This window comes from Chiloscyllium plagiosum, unplaced genomic scaffold (genome assembly GCF_037043375.1).
Source record: "Chiloscyllium plagiosum isolate Xiang-an unplaced genomic scaffold, Cpla_swu_hap1 HiC_scaffold_4, whole genome shotgun sequence".
Classification (NCBI taxonomy): Eukaryota; Metazoa; Chordata; class Chondrichthyes; order Orectolobiformes; family Hemiscylliidae; genus Chiloscyllium; species Chiloscyllium plagiosum.
The window spans coordinates 28,215,314-28,242,866 of record NW_028270142.1 but is presented as its reverse complement, the minus strand read 5'-3'; the positions used below and the strand labels follow the sequence as shown (position 1 = coordinate 28,242,866).

The 27,553-nt window shown below is 39.1% G+C and overlaps 1 protein-coding gene across 2 annotated transcripts in view; it reads left to right on the top strand.

Annotated features, from left to right (window-relative positions):
- Positions 1-26,448, top strand: part of samd12 (sterile alpha motif domain containing 12) — a 129,586-nt gene extending 103,138 nt beyond the window's left edge. For both annotated transcript variants that reach the window (XM_043688987.2, XM_043688986.2), the window contains one exon: positions 21,644-26,448. In XM_043688987.2, the coding sequence (XP_043544922.1) occupies positions 21,644-21,666 (23 nt within the window). In that variant the 3' untranslated portion in view covers positions 21,667-26,448. The remainder of the gene's footprint in view (positions 1-21,643) is intronic.
- The last annotated feature ends 1,105 nt before the right edge of the window (positions 26,449-27,553 follow it).

Below are 27,553 nucleotides of genomic sequence, written 5' to 3'. Positions count from 1 at the left end.
TTCTTCCTTAACTTTCAGTCATCATGTTCTTCATATTAGGTTGTAACATTTCCCCTGCTATGGACATCAAGTTAATACACCTGTAGCCCTCTACTCTCCATAATGTTTACACTACTCTTCCTCTTCTGAAATAGTGGGTTATGTTTGCTAGTTTAAGTCTATGAATCTCTAGAATTACAAAAGACAACCACCAAAGATATCCACTATCTCTGTTGCTACCAGCGTCAATACCCTTGAGTGAAATCATGTGGTCATCAATCCTCAAGCCAGCTATTTGTTTCAAGTAGTAACTCTTTATGAATACTTGATTTGATTTGATTTTAACCCTTTAGTTATAGAAGTTGATGAGTAATGGAATACAAGGCGAATTAGCCACTTGGATACAGAACTGACTTGAAGCTAGAAGACAGAGGGTGGTGGTGGAAGGTTGCTTTTCAGCCTGGAGACCTGTAACCAGTGGAGTGCCACGAGGATCGATGCTGGGTCCACTACTTTTCATCATTTATATAAATGATTTGCATGTGACCTTAAGAGGTATAGTTAGTAAGTTTGCAGATGACACCAAAATTGGAGGTATAATGGACAACAAAGAAGGTTACCTCAGATTACAACGGGGTCTTGATGGGCCAATGGGCTTAGAAGTGGCAGATGGAGTTTAATTTAGATAAATGAGAGGTGTTGCATTTTGGGAAAGCAAGTCTTAGCAGGACTTATGCAATTAATGGTAAGGTTAAGTTGCTGAACAAAGAGACCTTGGAGTGCAGGTTCATAGCTCCTTGAAAGTAGAGTCTCAGGTAGATAGGATTATGAAGAAGGTGTTTGGTATGCTTTCCTTTATTGATCAGAGTATTGAGTACAGGTGTTGGGAGGTCATGCTGTGACTGTACAGGACATTGGTTAGGCCACTGTTGGAATATTGCCTGCAATTCTGATCTCCTTCCTATCAGAAAGATGTTGTGAAACTTGAAAGGGTTCAGAAAAGATTTACAAGGATATTGCCAGGGTTGGAGGATTTGAGCTATTGGGAGAGGCTCAGCAGGCTGGGGCTGTTTTCCCAGGAGCGTAGGAGGCTGAGGGGTGACCTTATAGAGATTTATAAAATCAGGAAGGGGCATGGATAGGGTAAATAGACAAGGTCTTTTCCCTGGACTGGGGTAGTCCAGAACTAGAGGGCACTGGTTCAGGGTGAGAGGGGAAAGATATAAAAGAGACCTAAGGGACAACCTTTTCACACAGAGGGTGGTACATGTATGGAATGAGCTGCTAGAGGAAGTGATGGAGGCTGGTACAATTACAGCATTTAAGAGGCATTTGGATGGGTATATGAATAGGAAGGGTTTGGAGGGATATGGGTTGGGTGCTGGCAGGTGGGACTAGATTGGGTTGGGATATCTGGTTGGCGTGGACAAGTTGGACTGAAGGGTCTGTTTCTGTGCTGTACATCTCTATGACTCTCTTTCTGGGAGATTTTCCATATCTTCTTTCATGAACACAGTCACAAAGTATCTATTTAGTTTCTCCACATTTTTCTTTTTCTTCTCCTGTCCCCATCTGTAATGGCCTCATTTATCCTGCTAATCCTTCTCCTTACATATATCAATAGAAGCTTTTACAATCTACCTTTGTTCCTCAATAGCCTGTATTCATATTCTCATTTCCCTTTCCATATTAGTTTCTTGAGTCTCCTTTGCTCCCAATGCTTAGACCTATCACTATTTCTAGCATTCTCATAAGCCACTCCCTTGATCAAATGTAATCTTTAAGCTCCTTTGTAACCTATGGTTGAATCACCTTTCAAGTTGATGTGATCTTATTGAATGGCGAGCAGTTTTGTGAGTGCACATGGCCTATTCCTGCACCCACAGTATTTTTTCTTATGCTGTCACACATGTACATTTCTAATCTCCAGTGTTCAGTTTAAGTTGATTATTATGTTGTGGTTTCTAGTGTTGAGTAAATTCTGTCTGCAAAGTCAGGTGCAAATCATTTTTCTTTCAATCTGCTTTGGGAGGTAATCGTTTACAGTATTGAAAATGAACCAATTTTGTTAGCTACAGGATGTAATAAAATGCTGTAACACTTACTTCAACTTGCATCCTAAAGTGGAAGCATTATAAATTGAAGAAAGGCAATTCTATTCAAGTGAAATGAAATCATAACAACATTGAAAGAAAGGACAAAATATAGAACAATTTATTTAATTTAAAGCTATGACTGGTGCAAACTGAAGGGAACCTTGATGTCAGTATTTCTTTAAAAACCAACTTCAGGGCTTTTTATTTTTGCAAAATGAGTATTCTTAAGATACTGAGCCTCAGAATATGGTCAATATAAATTGATTTCATTAGTTATTAACCGAGAGTACTCCAGGGAGCTGCTTTTCCATATTGGGCTCTCTCAACAAATCAACACAAATCCAGGAATAATGCCATCAGTATGAATCATCCACAAATGCATGATTCGCCAGTGGAGGAATGGAGTTTATATTTGTCATTATTTGTAATGCATTTAGCACATTAAATAATGAAAACTAAATGGGTGAATTTTAAAATCTTAATTCCTTTTAATGTCTGTCCTCTGTTCACTGTGGTTGCCTGCTTTCCCTTCTGCAACAACTTCCTAAATAAACCAGAGATTTTAATGATTATCTCAGCCTAGTTGTTTTAATTAAAATGCTCTTTAAGTTTTTCTTCAAATCACTGCGGCATTTTTTCACCAAATAATGTGCTTATTTGACCTAAGACTTTCACCATTAAGTTTTAAAAATATTTGAAATAAGAAATCATGAAGAAAATTCTCTGAAGTAGGTGGTGGTTTGGAAAGAAAGTTCTGAATTAGATCATTATTCGTGGACTCTGGATTGGTTGAATACTCTGGATTTTCTTATGAAAAGTCTATATTTGGGTCGAAAATTGTAAATTCTAATTGTAACATGATTAGGAATGGGTTGCTCTTGCATAGTTTGAGAGTGGCAGCATAATAGTGTCTGTATTATGTTCATAGAAACAGGAAGTAGTTCATAGATAAACTTTTCATTCAAGATGAGACAATTAATCAGTGCATTTCTCTAACAGTGCTACTTCTCAGTTTTTCAGTGTGTATTGTTTTTTGAAATCCTAGTAAGGATCACCTGGGTCTGTTCCTCTTCCCCTGTTTATCCTATCACTCCAACCAAGTTAAGGCCTGTATCAAGAAAAGTGACTTTAATGTGAAATCTTCCCTCTTTTTTTGAAGACATCAGATGAGCTAATAGCTTCACAATCTGATGGATACATTATGTTATAGGAGTAATGTTTGTAAATTAATATAAATATCTCTCACCTTTCGTTTTTGTAGCATAAAGTGGACGATAGAATTGTCCTGACTTACTGTTCAAAATTAATTAGGTTTCATTCAGATTTACGAGTCATCTTTAATTAGACATTTGAAAATGAAACTACTCATTGTATATTGGTGGGCATCAAGTCAAACAATATATTCAAGAAGATTGCAATCCACTATTCAAGTGGGTTAAAATTAATAGCATTTTATGAAGTTATTATACTGGAAAGAAAGACAGTCAATGTCTGAACTGAGTTCTCTGTTTTGTTTGCCACTGTACATATCCCACATTGAAACTTGAGTGTATACAGTCCAACAGTGTTTGCATATTAACCTTTTCTGTTAACATGAGCCAACAGTTCAGGTTCACTCTTTCACAACAGAATTTTGAAGTTTAGAATCTCAGCCAAGCAAAAAAACTCTCAAATCTCATTTTCCCTCCACCACCATAGCTTCCTATTTTCTCTTCTGCAAAAAATAAATCATAAACTTACAGCTCAGGCTTTTGGAGCTGTTATTCTATATTGTTGTGTACTAAATTACATTAAATGTCAGGGCATTTCCTCAATAGGCTATTGAATGGAACTCTAATTAAAAAGAGCATGACAAAAAATGAGATTTGTAGGAGGTGACATTCTTCTGCTAACATGTAATCCATAAAATGGAATTTAAGATCTTTGCTCTGCTCTGCTTTTTGGAAGTTTAGTTCCATTATAGTATTGTTAAAGAAATCCACAACAGACCCAATTGGAAAATGGCTCCCGTGTTGCTCAATAAGAGGAACAGTTACTCAACCAGTATAAATAGATTGATGGACACCACTCTGTGACGCACGTAATTTCTCTGAAAAATACAGTGAAAGATTTTACAGATTAAGATTTATGGATCTTGATACATGTCACCAGGACAGAGAGGTTCCACACTTATTCCTTCCAGTAGGAACTACAGGGGATGACTTTTCACAGAGGTCTCTCACTCAACCACTAAATTTAGAAAAAGATTTTAAAATCATGGAAAACTGGTACAAATGCTATCAAGTTACAATGAGATCTTTCTGTAGATTTTTTGAAAATCAAAAAGCAGAAATGAAATGCTGCATTGAGTTATGTTCTATGCATCATGTGAAGTAAGCATGATGACCTGTGTTCACAAATTATTACGGAACAGAAAGTCCATTCAGCCCCTTTTTTGTTGGCATCAGTATTCTCCCTGTAGATCTGCAGTATTCCTTTTTTCAAATAACTGTCAAAGTCTCTCTTGAACACTTTAATGTAACCTGCCCCACCACATTTGCATGAAATGCATTCCATGTTCTGACCAATCATTGTTTGAAACTTTTCCTCATATAATTTCTACTATTCCTAATAAATGTAAATTTGTGCCCTATGATTCTCGATCCTTTCATGAGTGAGAACAGTTTCACCCTATTTATTCCAAATCCCTCATGATTTTAAAGAATTCAATCTGATCCCTTCTGAGCCATCTCTTCTCCCAGATCCCAGCTTCTCCAGTATACCTTCATAACTAAGATTCCTCATCTCTAGAACCATTCTGGAAAACCTCTTCTGCACTATCTCCAATGCTTTACATCTTTAATAAAATATAGAGCCCTGAACTGGATGCAATACTCCAGCAGAGGCTAAACTAGTGCCTTTTATAAGTTCAACGTAACTTCCTTACCCTTATGCTGCGTTAAGCACATGTTAACTTATTTTGAATGGATTCTGTTTATTTCAAAATAAAAAGAATTGCACCTTCAAGCAGTGTTTTCACAAGACCAGTGATTTCCATACCAGAAATGGCTCCTGAGAAATTATTTTTCAGATTTTTAAAAAAGTTGTGCAAGTGTCTAAATAGAAAAACCTGTGTTTTTTGCAAGCTGTTTCCCTTTCACTGTGATTTATTGCTGTTCACTTTCCACAAACAGTTGGATGTTTCAGTCAAAGCTACCATTATGCAATTTTTGAGAATGTTGTCTTAGAACAGAGACGATATTAAACTGTAGAGAACTACCACCCCACCATGTCTTCTATATACTGTGACTTTTTGTTTGAATGTTTAGATTATTTCTTAAAAGTATGTTGTAATATGCTCTGAGATGCAATGATATTGAGCTATGTTTTGAATGGATAACCAATATTTCCGTTATTTTGATCTTAAAAGAAATGGGTAGCAAACGTATGACGCAAATGTTATGGCTGGAAACGATGTATTTACATGCAAACTTATTTGGTGATGATCCCTCATCAGTTGTACAAACAGCAACAGACAGCAAAGAACTATCTGATCAAGCCGCCCTTTCCATACAATTGGAATACCATTCTGGCATAATATGCAAACTGTGCACCACAACCAAAGTCACATGACCCTCTGAAAGAGGTGAAATTTGAGATAGAAGCTAAAGCAATGGGGAAGGAAAAATTGGGAAAACCCCTTTCCAACCCATCTTGATGTGCAAATCTAGCCCAGGAAAAAGGCCTGTCCACTGTGTGCAAGGCATTTGTCAAGAATATGATTGAATACTCTCCTCTTGTCTAGCTGAATGCACTTTTAACAGAACTTGAAATATTCAACACAATCCAAGATAAAGTAAACCGCTTGATCAGTACCTCATCCACCACCAGCAGACAGTGACAGTAACGTGTAACATCTATAAATGCACTGCCACAATTTGGCAAACTTAATTCAGTAACGCCTTCTAAACTCTCAGCCTCTTCTATCTAGAAGAACACAAGCAGCAGACACATCAGGGTGCATTGCAGATGCTTTTTTATTGTTGCTGGGTCAAATTCTTGAAACTTTCTTCCTACCAGCATTGTTAGCATACATAAACCATATAACCACAGGGGTTTAAGGTAGCAGCTCACCAGGGGTATTTCAAAGGTAATTAGGGATGCACAATAAATATTGGCCTTATCAGCAATAGTTGCACCCCAAGGACAGATAAAAGTAAATTTGCATTTGTTTCCAGTATGCAATATGTCAGATTTATATCTGCAATAAAAATTCACCTGCTATTGCTTAGTAAGTCTGCATCATTGAGTACTGAACTACTTTTTAAATGCTATTTGTTGACCTTTAAATTGGTTGCTTAGCAATGCTAGATTTCAGCAGATGCCTGCTTCCCAAATCAATTCTGGATAGTCTGAACAGCAGGGGACTTAAAACAGTTGCTAGTGTAATTTGTTTAGTCAATGCACAGACAGCTTGTTCTGCTTTAATTATTTCCGTTTGTTTCCTATTGCCAAGTCGCCTGTCAATCCAGTTAACTAATTTTCCATTAATTCCATAGAACCATAATTCTCGTGAGCTCACAACCTGTACCAGCTCAGTGTGTATCACTATAGGGAAAAGGGGACAGAGACATTCAATGTCTTGGCCTCTTGACAGTTAAATCTTGACCCATAAAAGGCATCTTTACCTTTCTGAGGATCTCCAGAATTTTCTAGCAGTTCCCTTTAATTGATTCTAATTTCATTTCATTTAAATGCAGCTTTCAATTCCATATACCCAGCCAATTCGATACTGTTTCTGTGAATATAGTGACTCACAAAAATCTTGTTATATTTACATGCTAAGAATAACATTGCAAACTTAATTTATAGCTAGTACTCTTAATTAACAGCCCCCATGCCTTAAACATACTCAGAAGTTTCTGTTGTGAATTTTTTCAAACCCTTTGAACATCCAATTAAATTATTTTCACCAGATAGCACAAACTAAATTCTCCCTGAAAAATCTACAGTGCGTCAGTTTAATGTGACATGCTTCTAAATCCATTCTTGTCAAGATTGTTTGAACATTTTATGGAATCTACTAATGTTTTCAATCACTTTTCCCCACTACAGAAGCAATACTGTCTGGTCTTTAACTTGAAATACATGTCTCAATTCTTTATTACTTATATAATATTCATTACCCTTCAGGATAAAATTCAAATCGAACAATTATCTTAAATCATTTCAACATTTTTACAAGGAAACTTAATTCTATAGTACTGATTTTCATTATAGCATTTATAGAAACACCAATTTGCATTTATATGGTCCTTTTTAATATAGTGAAGTGCACCAGAATGCTTCAAGGGAACATAACCAGGCACAAAACTATTTAGAAGAGTAGGGGTAGGTTTTAAGGAGTGCCTTAAAGATGAATGAGGAAGTTGGGGAGATTCAGGCAAGTAATTTCAGAATGTAAATCTTAGCCAAAAATATGCATACAAATGCTGGAACAAAGGAAAGCAGGGATGCATAAACAGCTAGAAGTGTTAAATATTGTAATGCTAGAGGAGGTTCCAGAAAAAGGAAGGGTATAAGACAATGGAGAGATTTAAACACAAGGAAGGAAATTTTGAAATCAAGGCATTCAGATAGCATACGCCAGTGTGGGCTAGTGGCATGGGTGGTGAGTAAATGGTACTTGATACAAGTAAGGGTATGGACAACAAAGGTTCAAAATAGCTCCTGTATTTGATCAGTAGAAGATGAAAGACTGACTTGGAAAACATTGAAATATTCAAGTCTACGGATAACCAAATAAACACATGGAGGTTTCAAGATAAGCGTAGAGATGTGTTACATTAGAGGAAAAGGTGTAGGTACTGGGAGCACGTGGAGTCCAAAGTTCAGTTCAAGATCAAATTTGTAACCAGGCATCTCGTTCACTGAGAAATACTAGGAGAATGGATTGGTGGCAAGGAATCTAAGATTGTGGCAGGATTGAAGACAATCGTTTCGGTCTCCATGATACTTACTTGGAGTAAAATTCTGATGGTCTAGTAGAACATAAAACTGTATGGGGAGAAAGTGAGGTCTGCAGATGCTGGAGATCAAAGTTGAAACTTTATTGCTGGAACAGCACAGCAGGTCAGGCAGCATCCAGGGAACAGGAGATTCGACGTTTCGGGCACAGGCCCTTCTTCAGGAATGGCACAGGAATGGACCCTTCAGTCCACGATGTTGTGCCAAATGTGATGTCAAATTAATTAATCTCTTCTGCCTGCCCTTGATGCATATCCCTCCATTCCTTCCATATTCATGTGCTTACCTAAAAGTCCCTTAAACACCCCTATTGTATCTGCCTCCAGCACTAACCCTGGCAGCACATTCAGACTCCTACCACTGTCTGTGTAAAAAACACTTGCCCCTCATATCTCCTTTGAACTTTCCCTCTCCTTAAATGCATGCTCCCTTCTTTTAGCTTTGGGAAAAAGGTTCTGACCGTCAACCCTATTTATGCATTTCATAGACTTCTATCAGCCTCTGCTGCTCAAAAGAAAACAACCTGAGTTTTTCTAGCCTCTCCTTATGCTTCATACTCTCTAATCCAGGTGGCATCCTCATAAGCCTCTCCTGAATATTCTCCAAAGCCTCCACATCCCTCCTGTAATGTGGCGACCAGAGCCAAGTGCAGTATTAAATGTGGCCTAACCAAAGTCTTATAAAGCTGCAACATGACACCCTGACACTTGCGCTCAATTCCCCAACCAATAAAGGCAAGCATGTCTTTCACCACCTTCACCATCTTATCTACTTGTGTGGCCACTTTCAGGGAGCTATGGACTTGAATCCCAAGATCTCTCTGTACATCAATATAGTTCAGGGCCCTGCCATTTACTGTATACTTTTCCTTAACATTTGGTCTCCCAAAGTGCAACACCTCACACTTACCCAGAATAAACACCATCTGCCATTTCTCTGCCCATATCTGCAACTGTTCTATATCCTGCTATATCCTTTGACAACCTTCTACACTATCCTCAACTCCACCATTCTTTGTATCATTTGTAAACTCAATAGTCCAACCACCTACATTTTCATGTTCATCTGTGCCATTTACATCACAAACAGCAGAGGTCCCAATAGAGATCCCTGCAGAACACCACTAGTCACAGACCTCCAGCCTGAAAAACAACCTTCCAATGGCGAGTTAACAGATGGGTGAGCCTTAGCAAGAAGAGTAGCATTCACCCTCCCCCCTCCCCCCCCGAATATGTGATTGGATGCCTCTGAGATTGTGCAGAAGTCTCCAGTGGCTCGTTGAAATGGAGCACTTGCACAGGAATGGAGAGTGACTGTCTCCATCGAGGCTCCTGGGTAGATGGTGCTGATGCTCATCCAGCAGCTGGTAGTGCTGTCCTAAGGCATTGTTGACTTTGCTGCTAAGTCATATGCAGATAGCTGATTGAACATTGTTTCTGTCGGCCATCTTGTGCAGGCTGTTGTGCCTGTGTAGCTGGTGCAGTTTCTGATTCTGCTCTTGTTGGTTTTGGTGTCGGAGCAGGCAATGCCTGCAGTTTCCTCAGAGAAGTAAGTTAACCACAGTAAAGGTAGGTTTGATCTGTGTCATCCTTATGGTGCTTTCAGGAGATCTGTGGAGACAGTAATCTGATGTTTCTCTGAGACTTTCACACTGCCAGCTGGCCTCATCGTGCCTAGGAGAGTCAGTTCATATGCAGCATTTCCTACCTGGGCTCCACTCCACACATTGTGGCATCCTGTGCAGCTGGAAATGACAGCTCTTCGTGAGCAACATGACATGTCCATGTTACTGAAATCATACCAGTGTACCTTCCCATCTACCATCCATTCCTGCAGGGAGGCTGAAATCTTCTTATTTGGCCTTGGCATGATAATGGTCAGCAACGTGCCTACCATCCAGTAGATTTGAATTGCTTTATTCCCAAGTTATCCATAACCTCCTTGAATAGTTTGGATGTGAAGTTCGATCCTTGATCTGACTGGATCTCTATTGGCAGTCCGTAACTAGTAAAAATATTTAAGTCATTCTTCTACAACACTTTTTGCCTTGATATTATGTAATGGGATTGCCTCTGGAAATCTAGTCGACACATCCGTTATTGTTAATAAATACTTATTCCCACTTTTTGTTTGAGGTAGGGGACTTACACAATAATCAAGACTCCTGTGAAAGGTTCCTCAAATGCTGGAATAGGTATTAAAGGTGCAGGTTTCATTACTGTCTGTGGTTTTCTGATCAGTTGACATGTATGTCACATTTGACAAAATGCAACTACATCCTTGTGTAGTCCAGGCCAGTAAACATGTCTTTGTATTTTAGCCTATGTTTTCCTCATCCCTAAATGACCTCCACGTGGTAGCTCATGCGCCACTTGCAGCTCCTCCTTTCGATACGCTACTGGCAAAAAAATTGATGAATCTCTGCCCATTTCTCATCTGCTTGAATGTGTGATGGTCTCCATTTCCTCATTAAGACATCATTTGTTAAGTAATAACACACAGGGATGCATTCATTTTTCTTCTCTGAAAATGCCTTTTCATATAACTGTTTTAACTCCTCATCTTTCTGCTGTAATTCAATAACCGTAGCAGAGCTTTCTTTTTGCTCCTTTTCTGTTGCACTTATCTGATCAAAAAAGGTCTCGGATAATGCTATGTCAGCTTCCTTATTTGTGCCTTTTTATCCCTCCTGCTTGTGCCTGTGTCATCTTGTGATTACACAATCAGGGAAAATTCCTGGATAAACATTCTCCATATCTTCAGTTGCCAGCGTCTCCACTGGCCTTTCAACTGGAGTAGGCAGCATGCCTACCAATGAATCAGCTATATCATTTGCAAGGATAAGTTGTATTCCTGGAGCTGAGAGTTTGTCCAGCACTCCTACCATAAATTCTCCACTCTTGTGTGGATTCTGTAGCTTCACTTTACATAATTGAGCACTTCTTGTCTCACCATGAATTCCTGTTGCCAGTACCTTTTCTGGCAATAGTCCCTCAGGAGTACATATCTCCTTACCCTTCAGCATTACTGACTGAGAGGATCCTGTGCCCCTTCATATTGTACCTTCCTTACCTACTGCTCCTGGCCTATGTGAATAAACTTTACCCTTACATGTGTATTTTTTAAGCAGATCTGGCACTTCCTCCTTAATCAACCTCTGATCATCTTGGACACTCTGAGGCAGTTGTCTAACTTCTGTCATGCTTTTTGTTACTAGTCCAACAAAACCTCTAAGTTTGTCCAGTTTTCCTACACCTGGCTTTCTCCTAGCCCACCAATACTGTCGTTTCGTGAGGCCCACTTTATTACAATGAAAACACCTGAGCTTTTTAACTTCTCTGACCCCTCAAGGGTTTCGTTTTTACCCTGTGACTACGTTATCCTTATGATCATCACTGAGATCTACCTTTCCCTTGCCATGTGAGGATTTCTCTTTGCCGCAATTTCTATCCCTCATGGACTGAAATTGATTCTGGAAGCCAAACCAAGTTTTATGACTAGCTCGTAATCATCAGCCACTTCAGCTGCTAACCGTGCTGTTTTAACTCTCTGCTCTTCCACATGAGTTTGCACTATTTCCTCGCTAAGGTTATCTTCAGCCTTTATCTCCAGCCTGTTAAGCTGACTTTCATTTTAAGTATCAGTTTTGGAAGTTCAAATGCTCTCTCTTTTTCCCTCTCTTCTGCTGTTCTCTCCTCTTCTTTCTGTTCTTCTGCTCTCTCTTTTCCCTTTCTTCTGCATTTTAATCATAACTCAAGCTGTTTCATTTCTGCTGCCCTTTCCTTATTTCTCACCTCTAACTCGAGCTGCTTCATTTGCAATTGAATCCCTGCCATCTCTCTAGATTCTGATGGTTTCTCCAGCAAGTTTAAATGTTGAGCTACTGCTGTAATTATCTCTCCTTTCCTCACAGAAGCAGGCAGTTCCAATTCCAGCTTCTCTGGTAATTCCTGCAGCTTGGTTTTATTCACTTTTTGCAAAACTTCCAATGTCACTGCATTCATTTCCAGAAACCTTTTGGCTACTAAACGAGATATTATTATCCCAAGCTTTGTCCATCCAACCAAACCCACGTCTGAAATAAAGACACTAGCACCCATCACTCTCTGTTTTAAATCCCGCAAAGAGCCCCCAATCTGTTATGGACTAAGCCAGACCACTCAAAACATTCTGAAACAGGCAGCCCAGTCCATACCTTTGCAAATTGTTTTAGTAAGCATATAGTGAAAATTATCTGGATTACGTTAGCGAGCTTGACTTCCAGGTTTAAAACAGAAAAAAAACTTACAAAATTACACAGTGAAACACAAAGAACAGAATAAAGAACCCCGACAGAACTCAGTCCATCCAAATTAGACGTAGTTATGCTGTCCGAATGTACACAACAGTCCCAATAAGCAAATCCCCTTAAAACACAGTTAAAAAATGGAACAGATGCTTAAAGATTGAAATTAGAAGGGCAGAAAGAGAGAAGAGAGTTTCCACACAGCTCACTGTTGAACTCCCAACTAGTTCTGGATTGAACTGCTCGGCTAGAAAGCTAACCACTCCCCTTTCATTATACAGGTCACTTCTAAAACATGACCACTTTGGCCTGAAGCCTCATCTGTTTACGTATAAACAAAAGGCCTCTCAAAATCCTTTTCATCTCTGTACCAAACCAGACTGACCGGAGCCCGGCCTGGTTTATTATCCCTCTTGAAACAAAATCAAGGATAGAGTATCTTTGAGTCAAGGAACAGCTTTTAGAAAAAAAGGACTAGCTTTGTGACAGCTCATCTGAGCCCTCGACATGAGTCAGCTTCAGCTTTGACAATGCTCTGGACAGACCCTTCAACATTCTGGATGGACTGCAGGACAAGAGCTCCCAGAGGGTCAGCCCTAGTGACTGACTGAAACCTAGTCCCCCCCATTGCCCCAGACTGGCTGGTTTCTTCCTTGTCTTCGATGGTTTTGGACTTTTCTTGATGTGGACACTGTCACTTCCTGTTTACCGTTCTTATAATTCTGCTTCTATTTAATGGATTGCAGGCTTGCCCAGAACATTATACATGACATTTCAACTGTGCCTTTTTGGTTAAATGAGTTTCTTAGTTGACAACTAAAACTCTAATTAATTGACACTAAAGCTTAGAGCTGCACCACTGAATGTAGTTGGGGTGGAATGAAAGACTACCAGAGTCATACTCCTTGCTAGCTGACCATAATGTTGACTATGTCCATGTGTAACTTCAGTGGCCACAGTCCTGGCTGAAATTGACAAACAGCCTAAAACTTTATTTTAAAAGTACAATAGTAAAGTGCTTCGCAGGCAACTAGGTTTAAAAACACACGTTTGTTCTGTTGTTTCTTGGTCATATTCATTTACGTCAGACCTTTAACAAAATTAAATTGCTCGTTGTCATTATTATAAGATGTGGGGATGGAAGAGAAAGATTTTCTAAAAATTAAACTGCATTATTTTCATTGTATAGCATGAGTAATTGGATACATTAGTTACTTCCACTGTCAATTTCCATTTTTCTTTTCTTCCGTGTTCCTCTTCCTAAGCCATGTGCTACTTAAAAAGACATGACTGTCTGCTCTATTCTTGGGAATCCAACAGCTTGTGTGAAACCGGCTGTCAAATTATTCAGTGCAACAGCTGGAATCTGTTCTCGTTCCTGTCCCTTACTCTCTGAAAACATGCCTTCTGACTGATTTCAATGCAAATGAGATAAACTTTAGGAGCATAAGAACAGGCATGTATTTTTCTTAAGTATCAAATGAAGTGCAGACAAAGGCCAGACATCTCGATAGATGTGAGAAAAAATATTCAACAGCAATGTACTGTTGCAAGGAAACAAAGTGGGATGTTGAGTGTATCTGGCCTTGAGCATAAGAATTCAGTTTCATTTGTCCGAAAGAGCAATGAGAAAATAGAAGTGAAACTTCTACAGAGGCTGTGGTGTTAAGTTAGTTCCGGAAGGCTACTGTAAATCATTGGTATTTAATTTCAGAAATTTGACGCTGTAACTGCAAAATATTAAATAAACTGGAAAATTTCTTCTGCGCTAATCATAGCAAAACTCAAATTCATAGGTGGATTTGACATTACCACATCTAGCATAGAGGAAACCTTCCTCTGCTTAGGCTCTGGGAGATTATCTCCAAAACGTTAAATGTCTTGTCTTGTTGAATGCCTGCTGCAAAATTAGATTTTATTGGCATTTATATTTTATTAACATAATAACATTTGTGCATTAAAATAGCTTTTAAGTATTATTTTATTAATGTTAGACATACTTATGAAAAAAGAACTATTTACTATTATATCGGTTGTCTTTGTTTTCTGTGATAACTGCGAATGGTTTCATGCCAAGACAAAATTATTGGTGATTCTTGAAATACATAACATTAAATAGGTGTAGCACTGCTATCTGTTAACAGTAATTGTAAGTCATAAACTGGTCTTCAATGCTGTTGAAGGACACAAGTTGGCTATCTTACAAAGAATTAACAGATCAGTGATTAGAGTCATAGAGTCATAGAGATGTACAGCATGGAAATAGACCCTTTGGTCCAACCCCTCCATGCCAACCAAATATCCCAACCCAATCTAGTCCCACCTGCTAGCACCCGGCCCATATCCCTCCAAACCCTTCCTATTCATATACCCATCCAAATGCCTTTTAAATGTTGCAATTGTAGCAACATCCACCACTTCCTCTGGCAGCTCATTCCATACGCATGCCATCCTTTGCGTGAAAATGTTGCCCCTTAGGTCCCTTTTATATCTTTCCCCTCTCACTCTAAACCTATGCCGTCTAGTTCTGGACTCTCCGATTCCAGGGAAAAGACTTTGTTTATTTACCCTCTCCATGCCCCTCATAATTTTGTAAACCTCTATAAGGTCACCCCTCAGCCTTCAAAGCTCCAGGGAAAACAGCCCCAGCCTGTTTAGCCACCCCCCATAGCTCAAATCCTCCAACCCTGGCAACATCCTTGTAAATCTTTTCTGAGCCTTTTCAAGTTTCACAACATCTTTCCGATAGGAAGGAGACCAGTATTGCAAACAATATTCCAACAGTGGCCTAACCAATGTCCTGTAGAGCCGCAACATGACCTTCCAACTCCAGAAAATACTCTGACTAATAAAAGAAAGCATACCAAATGCCTTCTTCACTATCCTATCTACCTGTGACTGCACTTTCAAGGATCTATGAACATGCACTCCAAGGTCTCTTTGTTCAGCAACACTCTCTGGGACCTTACCATTAAATGTATAAGTCCTGCTAAGATTTCCTTTCCCAAAATGCAGCACCTCGCATTTATCTTAATTAAACTCCATCTGCCACCTCTCGACCCATTGGTCCATCTGATCAAGATCCTGTTGTAATCTGAGGTAACCTTCTTTGCTATCCACTACACCCCCAATTTTGGTGTCATCTGCAAATTTACTAACTGTACCTCTTATGCTCAAATCCAAATCATTTATATAAATGATAAAAAGTAGAGGACCCAGCACCAATCCTTGTGGCACTCCACTGGTCACAGGCCTCCAGTCTGAAAAACAATCCTCCACCACCACCCTCTGTCTGCTACCTTTGAGTCAGTTCTGTATCCAAATGGCGAGTTCTCCCTGTATTCCGTGAGATCTAACCTTGCTAACCAGTCTCCCATGGGGAAGCTTGTCGAACGCCTTACTGAAGTCCATATAGATCACATCTACCGCTCTGCCCCATCAATCCTCTTTGTTACTTCTTTAAAAAATTCAATCAAGTTTGTGAGACATGAATTCCCACACACAAAGCCATGTTGACTATCCCTAACCAGTCCTTGCCTTTCCAAATACAAGTACATCCTGTCCCTCCGGATTCCCTCCAACAACTTGCCCACCACTGAGGTCAGGCTCACTGGTCTATAGTTCCCTGGCTTGTCCTTACCACCCTTCCTAAACAGTGGCACCATGTTAGCCAACCTTCAGTCTTCTGGCACTTCAACTGTGACTATTGATGATACAAATATCTCAGTAAGGGGCACAACAATCATTTCCCTAGCTTCCCACAGAGATCTAAAGTACACCTGATCACGTTCTGAGGATTTATCCACCTTTATGTGTTTCAAGACATCAGGCACTTTCTCCTCTGTAATATGGACATTTTGCAAGGTGTAACTATCTATTTCGCTACTTTCTATATCTTCCATATCCTTATCCACAGTAAACACTGATGTAAAATACTCATTTAGTATCTCCCCTATTTTCTGCGGCTCCACACAAAGGCTGCCTTGCTGATCTTTGAGGGCCCTATTCTCTCCCTAGTTAACCTTTTGTCCTTAATGTATTTGTAAAAACCGTTTTGATTCTCCTTAATTCTATTTGCCAAAGCTATTTCATGTCCCCTTTTTGCCCTCCTGACGTCCCTCTTAAGTATACTCCTACTGCCTTTATAGTCTTCTAAGAATTCACTCAATCTATCCTGTCTATACCTTACATATGCTTCCTTCTTTTTCTTAACCAAATCCTCAATTTCTTTAGTCATCCAACATTCCCTATACCTACCAGCCTTCCCTTTCACCCTAACAGGAATATACTTTCTCTGGATTCTTGTTATCTCATTTCTGAAGGCTTCCCATTTTCCAGCCATATCTTTACCTGTGAACATCTGTCCCCAATCAGCTTTTGAAAGTTCTTGCCTAATACCATTAAAATTGGCCTTTCTCCAATTTAGAATTTCAACTTTTAGATCTGGTCTGTCCTTTTCCATCACTATTTTAAATCTCGTGGAATTATGGTCGCTGACACCTCAGTCATCTGCCCTGCCTTATTTCCCAAGAGTAGGTCAAGTTTTGCACTTTCTCTAGTAGGTACATCCACGTACTGAATCAGAAAATTTTCTTGTGCACGCTTCGCAAATTCCTCTTCATCTAAACCCTTAACACTATGGTAGTGTCATATGTTTGGAAAGTTAAAATCCCCTACCATTACCACCCTATTATTCTTACAGATAGCTGAGATCTCCTTACAAATTTGTTTCTCAATTTCCCTCTGACTATTAGGGGGTCTCTAATACAGTCCCAATAAGGTGATCATCCCTTTCTTATTTCTCAGTTCCACCCAAATAACTTCCCTGGATATATTTCCGGGAATATCCTCCCTCAGTACAGCTGTAACGCTATCCCTTATCAAAAACGCCACTCCACCTCCTCTCTTGCCTCCCTTTCTATCCTTCCTGTAGCATTTATATCCTGGAACATTAGGCTGCCAGTCCTGCCCATCCCTCAGCCATGTTTCTGTAATTGTTATGATATCCCAGTCCCATATTCCTAACCATGCCCTGAGTTCATCTGCCTTCCCTGTTAGGCCCCTTGCATTGAAATAAATGCAGTTTAATTTATTAGTCCTACCTTGTCCCTGCCTGTTCTGCCTGCTTGACTCACTTCTGTTCTCAAATGTACCAGTCTCAGATTGATCTCTTTCCTCACTATCTCCCTGGGTTCCACCCCCCCACCTTACCAGTTTAAACCCCCCTGAGCAGCTTGAACAGATCTCTGTGCCAGTATATTAGTCCCCTTCCAATTTAGGTGCAAACCGTCCTTCTTGTACAGGTCACTTCTACCCCAAAAGAGATTCCAATGGTCTAAAAATATGGATCCTTCTCCCAGCTCCTCAGCCATGCATTCATCTGCTCTATCCTCCTATTTCTGCCCTCACTAGCTCTTAGCACCGGAAGTAATCCAGATATTACTACTCTCCAGGACCTCCTTTTTAAAGTATTGCCTAACTCTCTGTAATTTCCCTTCAGAATCTTCAGAATAGGAAGTGCACCTTTTCCCTTCCTATGTCATTGGTTCCAATGGGGACAATGACCTCTTGCTGGCCCCTCTCCCCCGTGGGAACATTCTGCACCCTCTCTGAAATATCCTTGATCCTGGCACAAGGGAAGCAACACACCATTCTGCTTTTTCGCTGCTGACCACAGAAACGTCTGTCTGTATCTTGGACTGGAGAGTCCCTAACACAATTGATCTCTTGGAACCCGACGAGCCCCCGTTGCATTCGAGCCAGTCTTGATACCAGAAACTTGGCTGTTCGTGTTACGTTACTCTGAGAATCCATCACCCCCTACATTTTCCAATACAGCATACTTGTTTGAAATGGGTATAGCCACAGAAGACTCCTGCACTAGTTGCCTACCTCTCTTACCTTTCCTGGAGTTATCCCATCTTTGTGACTGTATCTGAGACGTTACCCCCTTCCTATAACTGCCATCCACCACATACTGTTGTTGTTGAAAATTTCTCATTGCTTCTAACTGTCTCTCCATTCGATCTAATAAGATTCACAACCAACAGCATTTATGGCAGATATAATCCGCAGTAACCCTTAAACTCTCTTTAAACTCACACATCTGACAAGAAGCGCATATCACTCTACTAAAGGCCATTTTTGCTCCTTCACAATCTACACATCCAAAAAATAACATTGTCTTATTCCTCTACAAACACTGCCCCCGGTTAAATTAATAGTTATGGCTTATATTTTAAGTTTAATCAAGAAACATATCTCAAAAAACATATAATCAAGAAAGAAGCCACTCTTCTCACTATTGCAGACTTTCTGGAGGTCACACTTAAAAATAAGACACTTATCTGCTGTGAACTTCACCCAAACAGTTCCTCCAAGTTTAAGAAATTGTATAGGAATATGAAAACAATCAGAATCTGAGACTTAAAATATTTTACCAGATCATGTATTAATAGTGATCCAAAGATTCAGCATGCCACTGTTCCACAGTTAATACAGAATTTTTTTCCTTATTTATTGCCCATTCCGCATTGCTGTTGTGTAATATTGCATCACTACTTTGAAATTATAACTTTTAAATAGCAGTTTGCCTTGATAAGCTATTGGGTAACTGACAATTGCCCACATAGTGTGAGATTACAGTTACCTATAGGCAAAACCAAGTAAGAACTAAGACCACAGCTGTCACTGCTTCCATTGTCTATTCATGCACATTTATGCACTTCACACCAGCAAGTGTCCCATCTCTAACCATGAATCTGTGTCCACTGACTTTTGAATGTGACTGTGCTGATGGAGGGTGCAATGAACTGATGAGTCACTCTCTCATCAAATAGTTGCAGTTCCTCCTCTGAGGAATTGTGTGATATCAGAGCCTCAACCACTATTAGAAATAGGGGAAAAATAAGAGTGATATACACATCTTTTGCCTCCAGTCAACTCCTGTTGCCTGTCCCTGATCTGTAGCTTCCTGAGATCATCAAGGTCCACAGGAAGACCAGTGTTAGTCAGAAGGATTGATAGACTCATCACTTTACTCCATGGACATTACACCTTCCTCGTCCTCAGTGACAGGCTGCCCTCTGTAACCCATTCCATTTCCATGCCAGCTTTTCCATTGGGACCTGCTATGCCTGCTATGAACTTTCACACCTGCACCTCCAGTTCTTCTATGCTCCCTGGCATTATGAATGCCTCTCTCCTGGAATCAGGTTTAGACATTATGTCCATTGTGTCTCGTGTTCGTAGTGCTGATCAGCATATGCCAGCTTTCCCATCCCTCGTCATGGACACTGGGAGTCTGCTGTTAACTGCCATTCAGTCTTGGAAATGCAGTGATCAACTCTGACAGATCTGAGCCTTCACTGTCTCTTGCCCTGGTCATACATGGTGCATGGGTTTCACCTGTTCCCACATGGGCACCATGTATGATGCGCAGAGTTGCATGCCTGCTATCATTTATGTCAATCATCTTGCTATATCATATATACTATGTTGTTGAAACAATTCCATCTACACCCATGTTATCATAACCGCATTGACTATTGACATTGTCAGCCAGTTCCAGCTACCCTTCTTGGTAAGGTTTGCTGTCCCCTCCAGTTCACTGGGAGGCGCTCCTCTCCCCATACCTTTCGCAGCCTGGAGCAGCATTTCCAATGAATCTTCATTAGATGTTGATGGAATCATTCCTCTGATTCCTGTTGATCCTGCCCAGTCTCCCTTATTCAACATTCTTTTCATTGCCCGCTTTGTCCGCAGTTCGCCTTACAGATGCTGACCGCCTGTTAAATATTGCTCCTGCCTTCGACTTGCCAGAGCAACCACCTGCCTGCCACTTATTAGTTTAATATTTTGAATCAACCTATTTGGAGTTGTTATGACACTCCTCTGGGATAGGGAGCCACCTAGTTATTAACTCGCTTCCCAGCCAACTGGCTCTTCAATGGCCGTTGCAGGCAAAATCCCTGTGTCTGTCCTACCAAATGGTGATACAGCTAAATGACCCCAATTGCTTCCTGACATCAGAGCATTCTTTCTTTTGGCACAATTTAGCTCATAGTGTGCATTTGGTAGTCTTGAAAAAGCATCCTTCTTCAAAATACATTATTTACTCGTTTACAAGATTAGAATTAAACACAAAGTTAATGGAATGGCATTGTTATAAAGAGAGACCTTGTAACTACTGGTGGAAACTGATGTTCAGCAATAACTTTGCACGTTACTGTTGTCCTGATGTACAGTACCTCCTAATGCCAGAAGCCATTCAAAATTATAGTAGTTGAAGTAATTTTAAAATAAGTAGTTGCAAGGAGCACTATACATCTTTTTAAACCTAAAGTGGAAAACCAAAGTATTAACAGCACCATACTGCCTATCCTTTTTTCCTCTGTTTTTCTCACTTCCAAGCACCCTGAATCGTAATTTCTGAGGATATGAGTATTTTAATACTTTTTTACCTGATCTCCAATCTTTCACTTAGAAAACATAATCTCACTGGCTCATCGCTCCCTGACTCCTTGAATTCAGCATTCTGATCTTTGCTTTAAATTTCTTAATGGACTTTTTAACTTCCTCCAGTGCTCAAAATCCTTCAGCCTTCGTGCCTTTCTGTCTTTTAAAATTTCCACTCAAAACTGTCCTGTTTCTCTACCTTCCTCAAAATCATGTAACATGCTAGTCCAATTCAGCTCTTTGTCCAAGTTGATGTCACCCATTTTACTATCTTTTCGTTTGGCATTTTTGCCAAATCCCACTTTGGGATGACTTCTCCCACATTAAAGATAGTTTTTATATAAGTGTTATTATGTTTCATGAAATCTGTACAATGCAGAAAGAGACCATTCCACCCATCGAATCTGCACTGACCCTCTGAAGGGGATCCCACCCAAACCCAGCCACTACCCATCCCCGTAACCCCGCATTTACCATGGCTAATCCACCTAGCCTGCACGTTCCTGGACACTACAGGACAATTTAGCATTGCTGATCCACCTAACTTGTACATCTTTGCATGTGGAGGAAACCCGTGCAGACATGGGGAGAACATGCAATCTCCACGCAAACAGTCGACCAAAGCTGGAATCAAACCTGGGTCCCTGATACTGTGAGGCAGCAGTGCTGACCACTGAGCCACCATGCCACCCAAGTTTTAGGGAACAAAGTCGGTGTATTTGTATGGAGACTTTGTATTCTGCTCTAAATAGTCTGTTTACATTATTACACTGTACCATATCATGTGCTTGGAGCTGATCTTATTTTATTTTCCCTGCAGCTTCACTGGATAGCTCGCCATAAATGTGTGGTTCTGAAGATCTTGCGACAAATTCTTGACGCAAAGCAAATCTGTGGCTTTCCACTCTGCTCCTAACCAGAAGTGCCCTCTCACGCTGGAAACAACTCTCCTATAGTTAAAAAAAAGATATTCTGAACAATGTTTGCTAAAGCCTTTGGGAATACATGGACTTTGGGTATATGCAAGTAAATTATTGAAACCATCCAGACATTAAAAAAATCAAGAAGTTAAATTCTTTAAATATGTCGGCTGACCTTTGTGAATTGATCTGATGCTTGGAGACCATAAAGCTTTGATTTCTCTGACAGTGATGTGTGGTAAAGCTTTATTTAGTGAAAGCATAAGATGTGAGTTTCACCCTTTAGGTCCTCCATGTGTTGCCAGAGCATGTGCTCCTTTACATCTGAAGGTAATGTAGTGAGAATTGAGAACTGCAATTTTTGACCAATGTGCAGAGATAATTCAACCAATGGACAGATTGGAGGTTGGAGGAGAGAAGCTTTCATCTTTATCCTTGGGATAAAGTAGTTTGGAACAATGAATTTAAGTAAATACTGTCCAACACAACATCTTTTTCACTAGACTTTCTTTTGGTAGTACACAACCTTTGGAAAACATAGCCAACTCTAGCATAGTTGAATATCCTGTTGTGGGAATGTTATCAAACCACGCTTAACACTGAGTCACATGAGCATATATTAGAGGATATCGCCAAAAGCTTGGTCAAAAAGATAGATTTTAAAGAGTATCTTAAAGGAAGAAAGGAGAGATTTAGGGAGAGAATTCCAGAACTTAAGGACCTGACAACTGAAGACAGCACTGTCAGTGGTGGAGAACTCAAAACTGGGATGCTCTTAAATTGTAGGATGTCAAAGTATTCCAAGGACATTCAAGCTCATGTTTAACTGCCAATACAACTTTGTTGCTGTTTCCCTTCCCAACATAAACAAACATATGTCACGTGTCTCCCTTTATACTTAGGCATTATACCACCTGGAGAGAAGCTCTTTATTTCAATACTTCTCTCCATTACATACATTTGCATGCATTCCCCAAATATTCAGCAGCTTGAGCAAGGTTGGCGAAACACCAGATTAGGACTAAGATTTATTAGTAAGTTGCACTGCAAAATTATCGACTTTAATATATTCAAAATCAACACGGTAGAATTTTGTCAGTTGTTGATGGCAGAGGTCCTATTAATTCCCCAGTCTGTAGCAATATGCCATGCAAAAATATACAGTGGAGAAAATTGAAATTGATTTTTTTCCTAAAATGCTTGATGTAAATTGTTAATAGCAGAATCCTTTCATTGTGGATTGATTTAATTTAATGTTATTTCAAAAAACTCTGCAAATACCCAAGTTGTTAAGTAGAAATTTACTAAAGAATATTTCAATTTTTCACTTTTGCATCCTTCATAATTGAAAGGTGAAGTCTAACAAATGTGGAATTATACTTTCTGTTTTAAAGGTTAAATTAATCATACAAATTAATTTTACAGATAACCAGCTTTGATTCAAGTGCTTTTGTTGTATACTGTGAAGTAATTTTGTTAGGTTAGTTGGGTTTCTTTTTCATTTTCTCTATACCTAAATGTGCATATGGTTAATTTACTTGTAGAAACTATGAATGATTCTCTTGACTATACCAATCTATTGGATTTATGTGAAAGATCAATGTGCATCAAAGAATGCAATTTTCCAGATACAATAGACAGCAGGCATGCTTAAAATTCAAAATTTATTTCTCCTGACTTTGAAATAAAATTCTTAGTTCAAAGGGGATAGCAAAATAAAGCTAAAGTGCTGCACACGAATATGTTGCATTGCATTAAATTCCGAGAAAATCATTCCGCTCTGCATGCTGCTACTACATACCTCAACACAGCTGATTGTTTCCCTTTTTTTGATATTTATTACTGGAAGAATGAAAATGTAGCTCGTTTGTGGTCCTCCCATTAAATTCCTGATGATACAGCAGCCTGTTATTTTTCAGACACCTTCAGAACAAGAGTGACAATTGAAATCATCTGAATAATTTCTCCAGAAAATCTTTGCCAGAAGACAGTTTTGTTCTGCTGAATTTACTCTCATAAACATCAAGTGATGTGTTTTAAAAATCTACAATATGTTAAGCCATTCTCAGCAAGCATTTGAAGATCTCAGCAGTTACATTAAAATGCTATAAATGTGAAACTAACTCTACAAGAATATGCTCCAACTGAATGCTCTGTGTGAATGAGCCGTGATATTATAGGACGCTGATTTACTTTTTTTAAAAGGTCTGTCAAATCATATCTGCAGCTTATGAAATTCTCAGCTGAAACAAGTTATGTAATAATCATGTTTCAGTTCTCCCAAGGGATGCTGAGAGACTTTGGCTGAGATTTTACCAGCCCTGGGATGACAGCCTGTGAGGTGGGTAGCCGATTAAAATGTTGTGAAGCCACATTGCGACGATTGCCCATTGTAGTAATGCCACTACAAAAGTTTCCCAGAGGTAGGTGGCCAATTCTAACAATTGAAGATGCAATGAAGAACTTTTTTCCCCAAGCCATTGGTCTCATGTGAGGAAGCTTCCAGCTGCATGGATGTGGATTCCCAGCAGCTCCCTGTGAAATGGGGGAGAGGGTGGTGAATGCTAGTAGAGGCAGGGCTCCATGACCCAAGAAGTAGTCTGCAGCATCAAAGGCTATCTGTACTGCTCTGATACCCCCGCTGGACGAGTTTCTCGTACAGTCACTGAGCTAACCTACTTAATCCCAGCAAACTTAATACAACTTCCTCTACCAGCTCTGCAAAGGCTCCTCAAAGTGGAGGTACCATTTTGCATTCCCTCTGTTGAGCAGTAACCATCTCTCTCAGTGTTTCTGCACAGAGAGAGATGCCAGTGGTCAAATTGCACCAGCAGTGTGAAAGCCCCATCTGTCTTCCTTAATTGGCTGCTTTTGCCTGCCTGCCAGCTCCTAACTCACTCATCCTGGCAATGTGACAGGAGATGTCCATTCTTCAGCCTAAGCATGTTGACCAGCTGAGAAACTCTCTGACATTGAGAATATCCCTTTTGTTGGAAGATTTCATGAGATGAAGTAAGAATTAGGACTGTAAAGCATAGTTTAAATCCAGAATGCCAAGTACAAATTTCTTAAAAAGTTTCTTTTAATTTTGAATGGAAGTGTATTAAGAAGGCTATTAAATGGCTCAGTGGCTAAGCACATTAATCTGCCAGTGAATTCTGGATTACTCGCCTGGTCTGTACAGAGAAATTAGTCTGACTGGGGTAGGTGCCTTAGATCTATAGATCTAAGTACAAAAAAAAATCAGCTGCTTCTGGTCATTATCCAGGAACCTCTACTGACAGACTGATTCACACTGTCTATGATGCTGTAATTTAGTATGAGTCATAACTTGGGAGTGGTATTTTTCCAAGAACTTTGCACTAGATTTCACTGTAATTCAGAAAGTTCAGTAAGTTTTAAGTTATTGTGCAAACACTTGTGAAGCCTCTGAATGTCAAACTCGCTTTTAAGGAGCGCCAGAACCTACATGTGGCTCTCTGCTTACCCGCCCCAAAATCCAATAATATCAGTGTTTCCGTCTTTACGAAAGACTAATTCAAAAATCTGAGGAATTTGATCAAAACGTTTTTCCAAAAAAAAGGAAGATTTTGCCTAGAATCCAGAGCTAATACTTAATTCTTCTTCCTCAGTACTTCCTATGTTCATCCTCAGTCGTCAATCCTTTTTCAGTTCTCTTTCTGTTGTTCCACTGTTCTCCATCGCCTTAACCCCCTCCATCACACCATTAGTGACATCTTATTTTAGGTACATCTCATTGTTTAGCACTTTCAAGTCTTGGACTCCAGCTGATAATATGTTTATTGTATATTATGTATAGGAAACCACTTTGAACACTTTACAGGCTTTGAAATATTTATTGGACATTCACACTACAGTAAGAAAGATTTTTAAAATAATTGAAATGCCAATTTATTAGAATCAACATTTAATTTTGTAAAATATCTTTAATTTAGAAAGCCTGAGTATACACTAATTGTCCTTTGAAAATTAATCAGGTTTCTATTTGGATAATGAAAGGGTTCCATAATTTTGGAAAGGTTTTTGCACTGCTTTATTTCGCTAAAATAATAAGTACACAGGAATAATTACCAATAATGTTTTTGAGTTAACTCTTGTTTGGTAATAGTTATCTATGGAAACCCAGTGATGAAGTTACTGTTCAGAAATCAATTGCATTATTTCATGTACAGTAGAATTGGTGGAAACAGATTAAAGGATTTTTTTCCATTTAACAAAGTGTCATGAAGGACATTGCCAATAGTATTTAATGTTTATAATCATACAGTTTTATCAAATGATGAACTGCATTAATTTATAATTTTAATAGGTATTTCTTTTGGAAGCGCATGGACATATAACTGTGTCATGGATTCCGCTTTCAAAACAACTAAACTTTGAAAGTGCCAGTTGTTAATGTGACAAACCATCCCATAATTTTTGACAAACTCAGACTATTCAATCCAATTTGGACTGTATGTCTTCATTTGAATGAACAGATTTGAAATCCTGCGGTGTAATTTATTCCTGAGCTAATTCTGTTGATGGGCTTATAACTGTATGAAATGTATGCAACCTAAGCAATGATGAAGTAGTACAGTACAGCTTCAAGAAAACAATCTGGAAGCAGTTTTGAGAAGGTATATACTATGTATTTATGCATGTATGAAATGTGATGTACACAATAAAGATGTAATGGGTGTAGTATTTTCTTATGATTAGCTTCAGTATTGTGTTCATGTTGCGTCCTTAGAATTTATCTAAAACTGTGAGTACATACCTGCCAAATGCAAAAATATTTTTTGACAATTCTTTAGAAATTTATTAACATACATTATCTTTTCTCAATATTTAGTCTGCTGCAGATAATGTGCTTTTGTTGTCTCCTTTTCTACAGCTAAGACTTGAAGATGCACAATGTTGAAAATATTAGAATTTTTTTAACAAAGAGATGGTTTCTGTATTTAAACAAAATTAGGAAATGGGGTCCAGATTGCACTAGTAAATTTTCTTTTGTTTAATGGTAAATTTAAATATATTTTAGATTGTTAAAAAAAAAAGGTGCCCACTAGTTGCAGTACTTAAGAAAACCTACTTGAACTGTCCAAAATCGGAGAAATTGTTGAAAACTCAATCCTTGTCAATCTAGAGGCATTGCCAGCTTTGGGCAAAGTGATTTTAGATTAACATTAAAAGATTGCACAGCATTTTCTAATTTACCTTTGAGGTTCCATGATCCTTGAGACTAGTTGAACTGATTTTAACTTAGGTTCATGGATAAGACTTTTGTGAGTACTATCCCTAAATGTTAAAGTTACTTTAAAAAACACTTTTACAATAATACATTTTGCAATTATTTAAACAGATTGAAATCTTATGTTTTTGTGTCAGGCCTCATAGATGTAATGTACTAAAGAAAAGGACAGCAGCGGGGTTGAGGGGGTGTGGGAGGTAAAAGTGATGACATGGAAAGAGAAATTATTTTATAGCACACGCTTTTGAATACTTACCTGCAGTAGTAAGGAACGATGAAAAACCAGTACAGTACAGCTTTCAACCAAACTCAGACAAGTAATTAAACTCAATAATCCATAAAGTGCAGGATAGCTACTGTACCAGCATCTCAATACTGAATATGTCTGCCTTCATACATTAATCTCAGCAGAGCTGTTTTAACGAAATGAGATTAAAAGATGACATCTTATATTTTGCATTGGCACTTTTTTACATCCTCTGAATGATTGAAACCTTCAAGGCCAGCAACGACTTTTGAAATGTGAAGTGTTTAAATTCATTGGAATTGTCAAGAC